Source organism: Cyrtonyx montezumae, unplaced genomic scaffold (assembly GCF_038088225.1).
Source record: "Cyrtonyx montezumae isolate F1298 unplaced genomic scaffold, pur_monq_1.0 scaffold_25, whole genome shotgun sequence".
NCBI lineage: Eukaryota > Metazoa > Chordata > Aves > Galliformes > Odontophoridae > Cyrtonyx > Cyrtonyx montezumae.
In genome coordinates, this window is record NW_027071992.1 from 7,351,122 (window position 1) to 7,368,112 (window position 16,991).

Here is a 16,991-nt window from a genome sequence, read left to right on the forward strand (position 1 = left end):
TGATGGGAAGGTTCAGCCTCTGCTGCCATACCACCAACATCTGCCTCTGATGTTGTGGGCCAACATCAGAAAATAGGAGGCATTACTTTCAGAGCAGCCATCTTCATAATCACTGTATAGAAAAATCCAACTAGTTTAAATTTATCTAGAATTCAATTCAGTATGACACAAGTTCTTCAAAATTATTGAAATCAGCTGTGAAACATGCATTGCAGATAGACCACCAATTAAAAAACATACTTGAATCTAAAATATAAGATCCACATCGTTGTCATGACAAGGGGAGAACTACATAAGCAGTATGAGAAATAATGCCCTTATTTTAATAAAAATAACACCATCATCTAATAGATCTTAGCAATTTTCAAATGAACAGATTAGATTCAATGCGTAAATGATTGAGTTTCACAAGTTTCATTTGTAACTACATTTGGTTGTTGAAAGGAAGAAGCCTTGCCCTATTAACACTCTTACAAAGCCTTTATCTCAATAAAATTTCAAGCCTCTTCACAGACACATAAAAAAATAAGATAAACAATAATTAAAACTGAGAAGATCAGCAAATGAAAAAAATTAATGTCACTTTAATCACTCCTGCCAAAAAAAAAAAAAAAAAAAAAAAGACAAGTCACGAGTAATTACTTATTTTCATTTGAATGAATAAATGACAAATGATTGTTCCACAAGTTATCCTGAAACCTTATAGGGGAGAAAATCGAAGTTTTAGGTTTCTTGGACCACTCACATCTCCAACTGTCATTGCCAACATTTTATCTTTGATAAAATGATAAAAGCTGATGATTAAAAGGAAGGATGAGTAGCTTGCATGCACAACACCTAACACCTTCAAACAACAATGAAATTGCCATCACGCTGACTGTGATGTGGCTTTTACCAGTTAAACTCCAGGGAATGTACACCTCATATGAAAAATCATAGCCCCGGTCCTGTACAATAGTTCAGAAAATAAAATGACAGAATAGTTATAGTGGTATGGAGAAATAACACATTCAGCCTGTTTTGTTCAGTATTTGTGAAATTAATTGTAGTTTTGAATCATTTAATCATTTTTTTTCCTAGCCATTTGTCTTACAGGATTAAGCTTCAGGGCTTTCGATTTTATGGATAAAATTTAAAATCAAATTTCTGATCAAAAATATAAAAACTGATCTATGAATAAAATGAGAAAAGCAATAAACTCTAGATGTTTTATTTCATCTTCTCAAGTATGTTGATGAGATATAAATGCTTCTAAATTACCAAATTTCTGAGAAGCCACATTTAAAATTGCCACATTTAAAATTGCTTAAATCCATTACTGCGTGTTTTACTTGTTGAATATTTGTTAAAGTTGGGCAATACTAAGGTTTTTTGTACATAAAATAATTCATTTCAAGGGGATTTGCTGCTTTGGATTCAAAATATAAATAGTTGTGTAATAAAAAGTGTCATTTTTAGGCCTATGCATACCTTATATACCAGCTTAACAGATTTTAGCTAGGCATACATTTACAAATGCAAGTCTGACCAAGGTGAAGCAGAAGGACAGTTTTTCTGAAAAAGAGTATCAGGTTGTACTCTGCACTTGCAAAACTGCACAGTGACAAGAGCATCTTTTCTTGTCGCAATATATTAGGAAAGCAGAAAGTAATGAGATCTGAGCTAAGATAGACTTGGAAGTGATGAGGCTATTGGTTAGAATTATGCTTCAGAGGCTTCAGGCTGGCTAAGTGAGATGGACAGAGTGTGAAGACTGTGAGCAAGAGACAGATGGGATGAAGAGTTATGTTCTTGTTCCACTTATTTTTATTAGATGATTTTTTTGTGTGTGGCAAAGGCAGACTAGTGAAAAACAAGTGTTTAGAAAACATTCAAATGAAGAGAAGATAATGTCAGCAATGAAGAAAAGCTCGTTAATGAGGGCTAAGATTGGGATTAAAAGATTGCAAAACAGAGAAGCAGGGATAAAAACTGCCAGTCATCCTAATGAAGGGAAATGCACGCAATGCTGTGGAAAATTCTGTAATAGCTCCCACTGCTGTTAGACTTTGGTTGCCCCTTCCCTGAAGTTTTATCAGCTAGGAGGCGCTGTACAGCCTTCCTGGGATCATCTTATTCTAGAAAGTATCTATGCTTCAAAGATGGGTACTTAGGAAAAGAAAGATTGATTTCTTGATAAAAAAAATAACAGTTGAAACAAAGTTGATAATTCTGTGTATCTAATTGAATTAGTTCTGATTATTTTTTTTTTCTCTACCAGTGGAAAGGCTATTACTTAGTCAATATGGCAAGAACAAATATAAATATAATCTCTTAAGGACATCTATCCCGAATTCAAATAATGACATCTTACATGTATGACTAGAGTCCTTGTTATCATCCCAAGGAGTACAACATGAGTTGAACTTCTAATAGCTTTCTCATTCATTACAGGAAACAGCTACTTAGTCAAGTCTCAACAATATACAAAGCATAGCGAAGTCTTTTGCAGGGACCTTGTAAAATAATTTTACTGCTATAATTGAAACAACATTTTCAAAAATGTATTTTAGTGCAGAAAATCACACTGATGTATAAGGTGTGGTTTTATTTTCATAATTATCAATAGAGATCTTATTTATTTATTTTTAACCAATGATCAAAATTAGTTAGGGCTACATGTAAACAGATACACCCCGTCAATTCTAAAATTTTTGCTTCTAAAATCTATATCTGGGATTCGAAAACCAAGTGGTGCATGAGATTCTGCACATCTTTCAAGAGCAAACATTTGTTAACCAGGAATTTTACTTTGTCAGAAACTGATAAAGTCAGAATTCATTTACTGTTCACATAGAGTGGGGAAAGGATGAAGAAAACAATATTTGCCATTTTATTGACCATTGTCTTATCATGTATCTCACAACAAAATTAATGAAAATACTTGTTCCAATCTCACATATTTTATTCTTGTTTTGCAGTATAAACCTTTGTAGCAAAAGAGCAACCAGTGTATATTCCTAGATGAATTACTTACATAAAATAAAGGGGGACAAAATATCTCTCACATTATCTCAAGTTTTAAACTACATGCAGTATTGGCAGAATATATGCACCTGGACACCCATGTAAAACATGCTAAGAATTATCATTTGCGTACTGTATTCTTTTATCTATGAAGATACTGAATGTTTGAAGACCATTCTGAAGACTTTTTCCTCAGAAGCTTGGAACTCAATAACTGAAAAACAGCGGAGATATTTTTCTATGTAGAAAACCTTTTTCCTGTTAAGACACATGGCTAGACTGTGGTGATTTATATTACTAGCAGAAACCTCACAAGAGAAACAACTGCCGATGAAACTATTGATAAGGTGGTGAGGCAGTGAAGGTGGAGCACTGGACTGGGCTATGAAGGATCAGTCAAATTTAGTATTATATTCAGAAAGGCAGATATTCTGAAGTAGGGAGAAAGTTTGTGACTTCCTCATACTTTTAAGAAGCTCTTTTGTACATCTTGGTACTGAGAGGAATTTCCTTCTCTGGAAACACAGACGATTTCAAAGTTGTAAATAAAGATTTCAATATCAAGAGAATCCTAATCCATTTTTCATTAACATTTGCCTTTTCTAAACTGGCTACTTGCTGCAGCTGACAAATCGAGACTTGTATGCCTTGTAGAGCACTGACCACAGTTACCATGTAGTAGATCTTTTCCATCACTCTGTGGTGTTTTTTGTCCCTTAAACATGCTCTCCAAGCAGAGTGAAATTATTTGACTTGATTAGTAAACTAATTGAGAGAAAGCCCAAAAGTGCAACTACATTGCTTCCACATCCACTTTGTCTTTCAGCTTCAGACTAGACATGCCACTTATTTCTATGTGGAGTTTTATGCAAGTATGTTTCTAATATTCTTTGTAGCTCCTGTCGCTGAGGCTCTCTGCAGATAAGCCCAGCATATCCAGTCATGGCTACTCAGGTCTGCACATAGGTACCCAGCCTGTCCTGTTCTCTGTATAGCACCTGGTCTGCCTGGAGAAAGGGTGTAAATACTTGTCTGCAGCAAGTAGGAAATGTCCCCAAACATCTATTTTTACCAAAGTGAAGCCAGGTTGCCATGCTACAATTGAAACAAAGAGTAATTAGTAATACATTGAAAAGATACAAGAAAAGAAATAATACAAAGGGGAGTCCTTACTGCTATCTCACTTTCCTGATCCTTATCTTTTACTTCTATTTCTGGCTTTTTATTCTGGACTTTGCGGCTCAGCTTCCTTTTGGTGTTTCCCTTTGAATCTTTGCTTGTTGTACTGCATTGTGCTTATTGCTTTTAGTAAAGGAAGCCCAGGAAAATGTTGGATCATGCAAGAATGCACAGGAACATATTTTTAGTTTAGGGACTGCCTTTTGGAAATCAGCAATAACATGTTAAAACTTTTCCAATGTTTAAGGAGGTATAATGCTTCCTGTTTAACCCAACTTATGTGTTCAAAAGACTGGATGACTACAGTATTCAAAATGCTTTGGTTAGAATTGAAAATACTGACGTTCTGCCTTGGAGTATTGGCCTTGTGTTTAGATTGCCCCTGTGCAATAGCCACATCCATGTATTATCAAGGTGATCTTTAATGGGTGGATCAAACTTTTCAAAGGGCATAAATACAAACTCAAGGCTCCCATGAGAATTGTTTTGCTTCAGAAATGGATTCTTTGCAAACAAAGTGGAAAAACTGTACTCTGATGTATTCATCTGGAACCACAGTTCATATCTCATTGGTGCTGAAGCAGTGGTTACTCAGTTCTCTGCAAAGAATTGAACTGAAGCACTGAAACCTTTCATTCTTCCAGCAGGAAATATTATATACAGAGATGCCATATGTAATATACCAAATATCATATATGGTGATGTAATTATGATGTAAATTGGCACTAATTTATACTGTAAATTTGAAAAAATTTTAGCACGGATATGATTTGATCCAGAAAATCTTCTACTTTTAAAGTGTATTTATTATGCAAGTTAAATAATGGTATCAAATTTTCTGCTGTTGATAGCTGGGGAAGCTTCATTAATTCCCATCACAGCAGTTTTCAAGGGAGGGCTTTAGGGGCTCAAGTGGTTCGTTGGAAAGAAAAGCTTAATGGATTCAACAGGTAAAACAACAAGGAAACATTAAAACCAGAGGGAGCAAGCACTGGATTTATTTCACCACTTGGTCAGTGGACAGTGTGGAAGATCATTATTTCCTCCTTGACACTTATGAATAAGCCAGACCTCTATCTGCTCATATTGTTTCCTTCCATTACATGTATATTTTGATCCATTGTAATAATTTACTTTGGCTTCTACCTCCAAGCACAGAATAGAGTTTCCATTTTATTCCAAATAATATTGGCTTGTTGCTAGGGGAGCGTGCTGATTTCTTTTACAATTTCTTTTCCTCACCACATCTGTGTGTAATTTTTTTTTCTTTATCATCTCCCTAGGACATTTTCCCTATGAGAAGTCCAAATGCAAAATGCTGCCCTTTCAGATCTTGTTCGATGTTTCACTCGAGGACCTTCTAAATTTATTTACATAAAAGGTTTTTGCCATCTTGTGTTTACTATCAGGCATAAATGCCTATGTTCATGTGTGTATGGGTCTGCACACTTCTCTGTTATCCATCAGTGAACAAGCAGAACTGAGTTCAAGGGCAGGTGCGAATTAACTTAGGAGAGTGTCCGAAGGGAGAGTCTTCCTGCTCCTTATAGCCCTAGACCAGGGTTTAGTGCACAAAGGATGTGACTCGCTGCTCTAGGCTTACTTCCTCTTGCAAGCAAAGCGAGCCAGGAGACTGATACAGCAACTGCTCTGCTTTGGCTGAGCTGTGGCTGTAATGGGGTCAGGAAGAGACATTTCTAATCTATCTGCTCCTTACACTTTAGTTCCTCCTCTGTTTCAGCTACAACCCTTCTTCTATGCTTGCAGTATTCCCAGAGGATAAATGCATGGGATTTGAAAGATAAGGTCATCTGCTGCTACTCACTGTTGTCACTTCATGGCTACCAATAAAGCTTAGTCAATTTGTGTGGGATGTCATCTTCAGTGTTTCAATCTTTATACTTCAAACTCACTGCTTGTGGTTATGCCTTGCATGTGAAAACAGGTATGAGCTAGTGCATGCATGTTTCTGCTTGCTGGCTGCAGTGTTAAACAGTAATGTATTTTGTACAATTATATAATTTTAAGATGGATACAGTTACTGCAAATATTTACCCACTGTAGACCCTTTCTGACATGTGTTAAACCTCCTACTCTTCTTCCTTTCCCTTCCCTTCCCTTCCCTTCCCTTCCCTTCCCTTCCCTTCCCTTCCCTTCCCTTCCCTTCCCTTCCCTTCCCTTCCCTTCCCTTCCCTTCCCTTCCCTTCCCTTCCCTTCCCTTCCCTTCCCTTCCCTTCCCTTCCCTTCCCTTCCCTTCCCTTCCCTTCCCTTCCCTTCCCTTCCCTTCCCTTCCCTTCCCTTCCCTTCCCTTCCCTTCCCTTCCCTTCCCTTCCCTTCCCTTCCCTTCCCTTCCCTTCCCTTCCCTTCCCTTCCCTTCCCTTCCCTTCCCTTCCCTTCCCTTCCCTTCCCTTCCCTTCCCTTCCCCTCCCCTCCCCTCCCCTCCCCTCCCCTCCCCTCCCCTCCCCTCCCCTATTCACTTCACTTCACTTCACTTCACTTCACTTCACTTCACTTCACTTCACTTCACTTCACTTCACTTCACTTCACTTCACTTCACTTCACTTCACTTCACTTCACTTCACTTCACTTCACTTCACTTCACTTCCATCACATCCTATGGTATCCTATCCTGTCCTGTCCTGACCTACACTATCCTACAATTCTCTATCCCATCCTGGCTTTTATAACCATGTACACCAGAAGAAAATCCTCTCTCAAACGCAACATAAAATGCATTTTTTTCTTCCTCTCCATAAGAAAGCAGAGCTAAGCATTTTGTTTTGGACCTGTCAATGCACTTTTGCATTCATGAAGAAAAAATTTTCCTGATTGCCTGTATTTGCAGCATATTTCCAGCTCTCCCTTCTATTTGGCAAACTCCTGGCAGGATCCCCAGCCCACGCAAGATGTAGGATTCCCAAATGTTGTGCTGCTCACAAGTTTACATTGATTCCCTTCCCACTAATTTCAGTGGCAGCAACTTTTGCTAATCTCAGATTTATTTATGATTAGGCTTATTCCATTTTTCCTTTCCTACAGATATTTCTTTCTCTGGAGCAGGAATTGCCATCTCTCTGGTGGCTCATCTGTCTCACTAAACTCCTAGCTTGTTTGCTGTTTCTTGTCAAGGCTTTGGCACTGTGAATGGAGCCTAAGAGGAATGGGGGGGAAATCGAGGCTTATTTTCTGTTTATTTACATTGGTTTCACTCAGGAACATCACCAGGGTGTCCCACAGAGTTTGGTCAGTGGAACAGGCATAGAGAGAGGGGGATCTATCCTTCTGCCCTGTGCTGGGGCTGTGCACCAGTGCTGACAAGAGGATGGAGGTTCTCCCTTTGACGGTGAGATTAAGAGGATCTCATTTTCCACAGTTTCCAGCAGAAGAGCCCACAAAACACTATTTTCAATCTGGCCTTATTCTAGCAATACCCTCAGTAGGATGTTTAATTCAGCTCCACTTAAATACCAATTGGAAAGTACTATTTCAAGCAGGCAGGAAAAACATCTCTGAAGTATCTGAGCTCGGACCCCGACTGCCATGATCTCATTTTTCACTTTACAGCAACTGTCCGCCTTCCCTCACAGGGAGAGTGTATGATTCTCTGTCCAAAATCACCGTGGCTGTGGGGCTGTTGCTGTGCTCTCCCCAGCTTGCTATGAGCACAGGGCAGAGCGGTGCTGCCAGCAGCTGCCGGCCCGAAGGAAGGTATGCATCCTTCTTCTTTCTTTATTTCCTTCTTTTTTTTTATTTTTTTTTTCAGTTGTGTGTTTTTTTTCTTTTTCTTTTTTTTCTTTTGGCAGTCGTCCTTGAGCATTTGAGACGGATGTGAGAGAGTTTTCAGCCCTCATGCAAAACAACCAACTAAACATAACAGATTACATCAGCTCAGGCTTTTCAATTCCTGGATGGCAGTAGAGTGCTAATCCAACCTTCATCCTGGATTTCATAAACTGAAACAAGGGAGGCTGGCAGGAGCAGCGCTGCCGGATTGAGGAAGCTGACGACGGTGCAGCATGTGGGCAACACGCTGTATAAAGCTCATAAACTTGTAGGCTGATGTGTGCAGCTACTGCTTTGGATTCTGTACCGCTGCTTCCCTCCACACCAGGCGCCGGGCTGAACACTGCAACCTGCTCCCTGGGACCGAGCGTTGACCCCTGCGAGACATGAAGGGCTTCCTGTTGCTCACACTCCTCCTAATGCCTGCACACGCTGGAGCTGCTTGGAGTGCGAAATACGCGGTCGATTGCCCCGAGCCCTGTGACAGTAACGCCTGCAAAAGCACCTTGCGCTGTAAGCGGACGGTCCTGGATGACTGCGGCTGCTGCCGGGTGTGCGCGGCAGTGCTGGGCGAGACATGCTATCGCACGGTCTCGGGTATGGACGGTGTCAAGTGCGGCCCGGGGCTGAAGTGCCAGTTTTACACTGAGGAGGATGACTTTGGTGATGAATTTGGTATCTGCAAAGGTAACAACCTTCGTGTTGCATGCACCCGCTGCGGTGATTTGACAGCAGCCTTCATGTAGAGATTGCCTCCTGCTTGGAAGGTCTAAAATGAGATTTTTCCAGCTCAGCTCTTAGCCAAGAGGAAAATGGGAAATACCTGACTTTATCAAAAGGTGTTACGTGTAGGAGGGGCTGGGCTTACTGATGGAAGAACACTGTTTAGGATCAGGGACATCCCTGAGGAAGCACAGATGAGGTGTGTGCAGAGATGGTAAGATTTGTGGTTGAGACTTTGGAGACCCAGGAGCTGTCCTGATGCCTCTGCTGAGCTGCATGGCGGCTTGTGTAACATGCAAAAACATTAATCCGGTGTGTCCAGCCTTGCCGTAGGATACTGTGTCTAATTCAATCCTGCCCACGAGGTGCTCAGCTGCTCTGGGGATGTGGTCAGGGCAGGCAGAGCCCTGGGACAGGAGATGGGGAGCAGGAGGGAGCAGGCTGCCTCTGTCTGCAGTTGCTGTCAGGAGGGCTGCACCTCTCCTCAGATCAGTACTAAGAGCATCACTGCTCTGTGCAAAAAGGAGAACTCTTTAAAGGAGAGAAGGAATTAGGTTGATGAGAGGTGGGGGAAAGCTTTCAAAATAAATCATTAACAGTAATGCTTTACAAAGCATGAAAGCAGTGAATTTTCCTGCATTTGTATGCCACTTCAGTGAGGAGATGGAGATATGCCTCTGAATGACTTCCTTAAACACAGAGGCATCTTGGCAGTTAAATATTAGGAGTATTAGCAGTTGTAGCAAAAGGCATGACTGAGGACCAGGTGCTGCAAAAATCATTTAGGCTGACTTACACAGATCACACCTCTTTGCATGGTGGTGTAAAAGTGAATTCATGTGCATGTTTGAGGGTGAAATTCAAAACCCTCGTTTTGTTTCTAAAAAGTAGAATTTAAAAATCAGGATCACGTCTTTGGTGTATCCACCAAAGTTATTTTCATGAGATAGATGAGTGATAATCAGTTTACTAAAATGGTTATAGTGCATAGTACCATATCTAATCATTTCAGCAGTTATTTGAACTATCCTTTACTTTTCACTATCCTCATATGAACATCTTTCAATGGCACACTTAAAACTGGAAAAAGAAATACTGAGGGAGATGAGATCTCACTCTGTTTAGCTGAATTTTGGAAGCACTGTTGAAAATATAAAGTAAAACCTTTTTTTATTTTTCCCAACAAAACAAAGAAAAAGCTCTCAGTAAAACCACAACTTGAGCTGAAGTGGTAAATCAGTATTTAAGGTTTGTATTGCCCAGAGGTAGATTTGCACTAAATACTACAGGACTCATTTCTAATTTCTTCTTTTTTTCTTCTATGCTCAGAGACAGCATTATCTCTTTCTGTACTTAGGTGAATACCATCAGGTAAAGTGTAGGCAGGTATTCTCTACTTAGGTATCCAGTTACAGCTATTTTAGCAGATTACCTATTGATCTCAATAACGTTTGTGTTTGCCATAATTCTTGGAGTCAGCAAGGCTGGATTCTCCCTAATGTCGTGTGATTGACTTATTCTTAGGTAGCAGACAAAAAACCTGAGCTCTGTGTTCTTCAGTGTCTGAATTCTAGGGTGGGTAGGACATGCACAATGTGTTTCAGACCAGTTTTATGAGTATTCATGTTCTTTGTGGTTCTTATCTAAAAAATGCTGTAAGAGTTTTCATATTCTCATCAATAGCAATGTAATTATTGTTCAAAACATTCTATGAAGACTGGTGCTCTGCACTTTTATTAGTAAAATGCATTTCTGTCACAATGAGAATCTACTCCTGCTTCCCTTAAATCACTGCAAGCTACCTGGCAATTTGTGTAGGAGCAGGTCCCTGCTGAATATAACTTTCAAACAAAATTGACTCAAATATCCCATTTTTTGTCAGACATAAGAGCAACATCAGTGCCAGGATTATTGCACAGTTCTTTGGAATTGGGGTTATTTCCACAACCTTGTGCCCAGCTTTGTGTCCCAGCTTTCTGAACTGAGGAACTGAGTACTGACAACATACAGATTAAGGCTTCACGAGGTGTGTGCTGTCAGCCCTGCTCATCCCTCAGGAAGGACTGCAGTCACAAAAACTGTTTTCTTTTGGCAAGGTTTGTGTTTTGTTTTATGTGGACAAACAGCAAGTCAAAGTCTGTATGCGCTAGGAAAGGACATATGTATATTTGGTGAGATCCTCCAAGCTATGATGATTCACTGTGTGACACTCAGCAGGGAACTGATTTGTTTTCTACTGCTTTTCCTGTACAGAAACATGCCCAATGGATACACAGAGAAATGTAAACTGTTGGATTCATTTTTGGGCATTAGCTTGTTTTTTCAGATACACCAGGCTGTAACAGAAAAATGAAATATTTGCATTGATACAAGAGATGACTGGACAGAGAAGTATAAACCTGTTGTGGGATGTTAATTGTGAAGAAACCATGTCTTGCTTTGGAGATCCTAGTGCTCAAAATGTGGGAGAGCAAAAGAACATGACAGGGAGCTATTATGAGTGTTTACTATGGTCATTGCCTTTCTGGAGGGTTTTGAGGGAGCCTGGGCTACCTGTGTCCAGTACAGGATTTAGTCTGTTCCAAGGTCTAGAATGGGAAAAAAATCTGGGCCCCACCTTTTAGGGTGGCTCCTGGGTTGGAAAGGATAGTGTGAACATATAGACCTTTCTTCTGGCACACTCTGCATGTCCCTGGATGGATCTCTTCTTGAGGCATTCAGAGAGGTGATGTTAGTGCTGGAGTTTCTGTGCTGTTATCTCTTAACCTCTGGTCCTGGAAAGGTACAAACAGCAACACAGAGGGGTCACAAGGGCTGTGACCCAAGGTCACAAAAAAATCTGCGTCCATCCTGGGCTGGGGCAAATCCTCTGCACCTGATTTAAACTTTATCCAAATAAACCCATTTAGTTTCCAGCATTTTGGCACTTCTCTGTCAGCTTGCTCAGGGTTCAGAGATTTGAAATGGGCACTTTAAATTGTCAGGTGGAGAGTACAGACAGGCAGAATTTTAGTGCCAAGGTCTTCTGAAGCATGCTCACTCTGGAGACAGTAGGTGTAGGTGAATTCTCTGCTATTCGTTGTATGCTGATAGATCTTTTCTCTCTGAGAGCTCTTCGTGTGTCTGTCAGGATGTTCCCAGGAGCATTCCCCATGTCTGGGGATGTGACAATGCACTGCCACCCTGGAGAGCTCCTTGGGGTTGCGTGGGTCACCCGACATGCCATGGGCTGTTGTACCCCAATGCAGGCAGCACCGAGTCTGCAAATCCTCCAAACCAGGTGACCTTGTGCCCAAACAGAGAGCTCAGAAGCTTTCTGAAGTATTCTTCTTTTCTAAATGCAGTGCTAAACCTCTAATGGCATCCTCAATGACTGTATGTTCACATATTCATACTGTGTTGTATTTGCATTTTAAGACTACAAGATTTTCAGAGGAGAGTAGCTACAGGAAAAGAAATTATGTATATAATGTGTATTAGGTGTGGAAAGGAAAATCTGTGATTGTTAAAAATTGAAAACACTTGTAACAAATAGCATCCTGAAATGCCTTCATTAAGGCTTAGCTGGCTGCCACTGAAAGGTTTTCCACTTTTAAGGACGTAGCCTGGCCAGCTATAGAGGGTGCTGATAGCTGACCTTGATCACTGGGGACTGCTTTGCTATATTATCTTTTTTTTTGCAGAGTGTCCCTATGGTACCTATGGCATGGAGTGCAGGAAAACTTGCAACTGTCCATCTGGAATTTGTGACAGAATCACTGGGAAGTGTCTGAAGTTCCCATTTTTTCAACTGTCTGCTTCAAAGCCTCCAAACCGACGAAAAATAATTTCACACACAGGTAGGACCTTTCTGGGGCTGCTGATTTTAGCAGAAATGTCCTTGTACATGATCTACTAGCATACTGTGTGTGCTGTGCATGAGCAGTTTGTACGTTGGTGGAGCTGTGCAAAGCGCTAACTGCACAGGGCTTCCTTTGATTGGCAGCTCCCTCAGCATAAGGTGAGGAATTAGGTGAGTGGTAACATATGGTAAAAACATCCAGAAATCCTAACATGAGAGAAATTTTTTGCAGCTGTTGAGTGCACTAACAGTGCAGTGTCACCTGTGCAGTGGGAGATGACGTGAAGGCTTGCATCAGCCAGCTCAGATGAAGTCCAAACAGGGTTTCATTATATTACATTACCACTGTCAGCTGATATATGGTAAAAATAACCTATTTTTTCCCTTGAAGACAGAGCATTCTAGATTTTCAGATGTCACTGATCTGTTTTATGAAATGCTTTAGGTTAGTTATTTATCATAATACTTCTTGAATAAGTTCTGATGTTTAGGATAGTGTCTGAAACCTGTAACAGATCTCTCCAGACTTATTAAAAAAAAAAAAAAATTAGAAATAGAAACATACGGAAAACTGAAATATTTTGAGCAGAGAGGAAGTGAACACTGAGCTTTTTAAAGCTGGGATTAACTTTTTCTTGCCATTTTGTTTATTTTTCTTGATGCTACTGAGGTATATGTAACCAAAAAATCTTTACCTTAAGTACCAGTAGAAATGAATTCCAGTGCAAATATTTATAATAAATATGGATATAATTCTAGATCTACTGGGGCCTTCTCTGGGATCTCACTCCAAATGCTCTGAATTTTTTTTCTCTGCAGACTGCAGTTTTCTTGCCTAGTTTTGATTTTCTCTTGCTGTATTTAGTTATCTAGAGCTTCTAGCACTAATACCTGCCATGTTTCTTCCACTTTCTGTTTAGAAAATCTTAGGCAGAAAATAACTGTTTGACCTTATGCTTGTGCTATATTTAAATTGATTGCTGAAAAACTTTGCAAGATGGATCAGTCCTGATCCTTTCTTATTTTCCTCTGTGATTTTGTTCTTGCACCTTTTCAGGTGTTTTTTTTCTTTTTTCTTTTTTTAATGGCAAAGGTAGCTAGAATGTCACTTAAAAATATTCATTGCTTTTTACTATACTTAGTTTCTTTTTCAGATGTATGCCAGATACTATACTTAGTTTATATTCCAGACCTTCCTTTTTCATTGATGCCTCCAGACCTCTCCACTCCTTGACTTCTCTCCCAAATTGTCCAAACTCTCAATGCGTATTATCTTATCCCATCCAGGATAAAATTCTTACCCAATGGAGACAAGTTGGGCTTTTTTTACCCATGGAAATGTTCACACTGATTTCCACCCCTCAAAAGTTCATCACTGGATGTAGACCAGGTGCTCTTGTGCATAGTACTTAATGGGATGATCACACAAGGTTTCATTTAACAGTGGTATTCAGAGGTGACTATATAATTTACAGCAGATCCTCAGCTAATTAAAACAGCTGTAGATGCTTCTGTATTTTAATTGGGTGGGTTTCTGGACCACATATTCCATAAAGGCATTATGCCTACCTTTACCCTGAGGACTTTATGGCTTCCAGAGTGTGTTTCTGTGTGGTTGCCCTTCACATTAAACCATAGGGCAGTGGCTGCCACACATTGCCCTGGGCCAACAATACATGCCAAGCAACCTCAGCTGCAGCTCAGGAATCAGCATGAGCCAGGAACCACTTCCAGTAGACCAACTGGATATATTTTACCTTTTTTTTTTTTTTTTTTTGTAATAGAGCCTAATGGCATGCACTAGGCTATTGCACACCAGCTGGCCTCTGTCTGAGCATAGCTGCAGCTCCAGCCCTTTGAGAACATGTGGCTGGGTTCCATGTCATGTGTGAGTGTTACAGGGAGAGCTGGAAGCCAAGCTCTCACCTGCTTTTTGCTTAAACTGTTAGGAATTACATCTGCCTTATTCCATAATCTGGCAGAAATTTTGCAACTAGAAAATCAGCATCATTCAGGTGGATTCCTGCAAAAACAATTGCCAGCTGAGACTTTTCAGAAGTGTTCCTAAAACGAGAACCATTGCTGAGGGAGACTATTCTAGTAATCTCATTTCTGTGAAATCTGCTTCATTATTATTTTTTCAGATAACGACATGGCATCCGGGGATGGCAATTCTGTAAAAGAGGAATTTGTTAAGGAGAAAGCAATTCGCACCCCGGTGATGAAGTGGCTAAATCCTCGCTGATATTTACTTGTTCTAATAAGACTTTCAAAAGAACGTATTTCTCACAGATTATTGAATATGCAACAACACACTTTAAGAACAAAGTAAATCTATAGCATATGAAAATGTAACCTCTGCAGGCCAATTGTGATTTTGTTTTTCATGAGAAAAATGTTTACTTAAAAATAGACTGTACAGTGTATATGATTTTTGATATTTGTTTTGATAAGTATTTGAAGAAAGAAACATTGGGGATCACTGAATGTATAGTAATATTGAAAAAAAGAGCACAATTCATTTAAATAATATCAAAAGCCCATTTTTGCAGCCTCAGTCCAGGAAAGCTCTCACTGAATTCTGTTGACAGTTTGGGTGAATGAAACCATGGGTGTGGAGCCAAGGCAATAAAAATACATGTCAACAAATCCCAGGATAGAAAGAAATGCCCCTGAGTCACACCAACAGAATAACAGCAACAAAGGAGCTCAGTGCTGTGAAATAAATAAACCAGTGTTAGTCATTAGTCATTTTCTGCTTTTTGGAAGCTTGGTGACAATTACTTGGAGATAAATACACCTTTCTTCAGGAAGAAAACACATTTAAATTTATATAACATGAAGAACTTAGCTGTGTCACTGCAGGCGTATACCATATTAAGTTGGACTTCTGAAATTAAATTCTGGAGAAAGAAAAGCATCCAAAATAAATTATGCTTATTTATAGAGAAGGATCAGAAAGAAAGAACCTGCTTAGCATTATTTAAATGTGTATGCTTTTATAAAGCAGATATTTTGGTGCCATTAGAGCAATACCTCCATTTCTTGGGGAAGATCAGGTCCAAGGTCAGAGGCCAGCAAATGGACCTTCATCCTTTCCATCCTCATCACAGGCTGCTGCTCAGCTGTGACTCTAATGGAGCTCATCTAATCAGATGTGGAGAAAACTTGGAATCTCAGTTAAGTGGCAGGGCAGCCACAGCTCACAGAGTCCCGGCTGACCTTGCTGGAGCAGGGGTTGGTCCAGGTAACCAGCAGAGTTCCCTTTCAACCTCACCCATTCTGGGATTCTGTGATGCTTTGGTGTCTAGACCTTCATTTTTTTAAGTGCATGAGTAAGCATTCCCATTTTAGCCAGTATAATTTATACACTTTGGAGTGTTTTGGGAAGTGGCAACATCCATCATCCAATCCAAACTGGATTATTTATTTGTAACACAAAACACCACATGGAGGTAGGTTTTCTGATACGTTTGGAAATGACTGGATCTTCAGATAAAAGAAGTAGAATGTAAGTGTATCAGAATGAACTTGTGCTGCAGGAATTTAGAATTATCTCATAAGAAAACTCCCATTGGAAATGCACTTTGAATTGAATCGCATATTCACTTTGAAATGTGAGCTTTGACAGTGACTTCAGTGAAAGAAGGAGCACAGAGTACTACTGCTAAGGTTTTGTGCAGGACCTGAAAATTTACCTTATAAATACAACTGAAACTCCGAAGCCTTTAAGAAGCCTTGATTCAAAACCAGCTTCAGTGAAATCAGGTTGTATGCTTGAGAGGGAAATGCTGAGTCACACCATGCCAGAGCAAAAGGACAATGTCTGTCTTGGACTTCAAACATCAATATGGCAGCATGGGTCCATGATAATCCAGAAAGTATAAAACTGAGACTAGCAGATACCACATTTTAACCCGTACTGAATGTCTAGGACTGAGAGGGAGAAATCCTGTCTTGGAATATTTATAGGAAAACGTACTGATACTTATCTATTGATATCAAACACAATCTTCTACCAGTTTCAGTGAGAGCAGAATCAAATCCACGCTCTTTCAGCAGACTGAATCACACTATTTAAAGAATGTAGTAAATATTTGCATACATTATTGTTGTTTTACAAGTGTCATAAATGATGTTCTTGAATGTAAATCTAATAAGCTGGTCGATTTTAAGAAGTATGTGTTACTATTGTTCAATAAAAAACATCTGAAAGCATCACTGTTGTGTTTATCCATTAACAACGACACTGTTGGTGATTGCACAGCCTCTAGGCATGCAGACTAGTCACAGTTTTCTTCCCAAATCCATAGAAATGATTATGCAGTGTCTGCATCTACTTTCTTTGCAGAAGCTGAGAGGTATGGGAATGGCCTGTGGAGTGGCTTTGTGCCCAAGTGGCTTGTGTCCCTGCTATCCCACCATCTTCACCTTCACAAGATTATGGATTGACAAGTGG

At 39.9% G+C, this 16,991-nt stretch overlaps 1 protein-coding gene across 1 annotated transcript; it reads left to right on the forward strand.

Annotated features, from left to right (window-relative positions):
- Nucleotides 1-8,120: 8,120 nt before the first annotated feature.
- ESM1 (endothelial cell specific molecule 1) lies at nucleotides 8,121-16,744 on the forward strand. Its single transcript, XM_065739864.1, has 3 exons — nucleotides 8,121-8,655; nucleotides 12,375-12,530; nucleotides 14,677-16,744. The coding sequence occupies exons 1-3, from the start codon at nucleotides 8,355-8,357 to the stop codon at nucleotides 14,775-14,777; spliced, it is 558 nt and encodes a 185-aa protein (XP_065595936.1). The 5' UTR covers nucleotides 8,121-8,354; the 3' UTR covers nucleotides 14,778-16,744.
- Nucleotides 16,745-16,991: the final 247 nt, after the last annotated feature.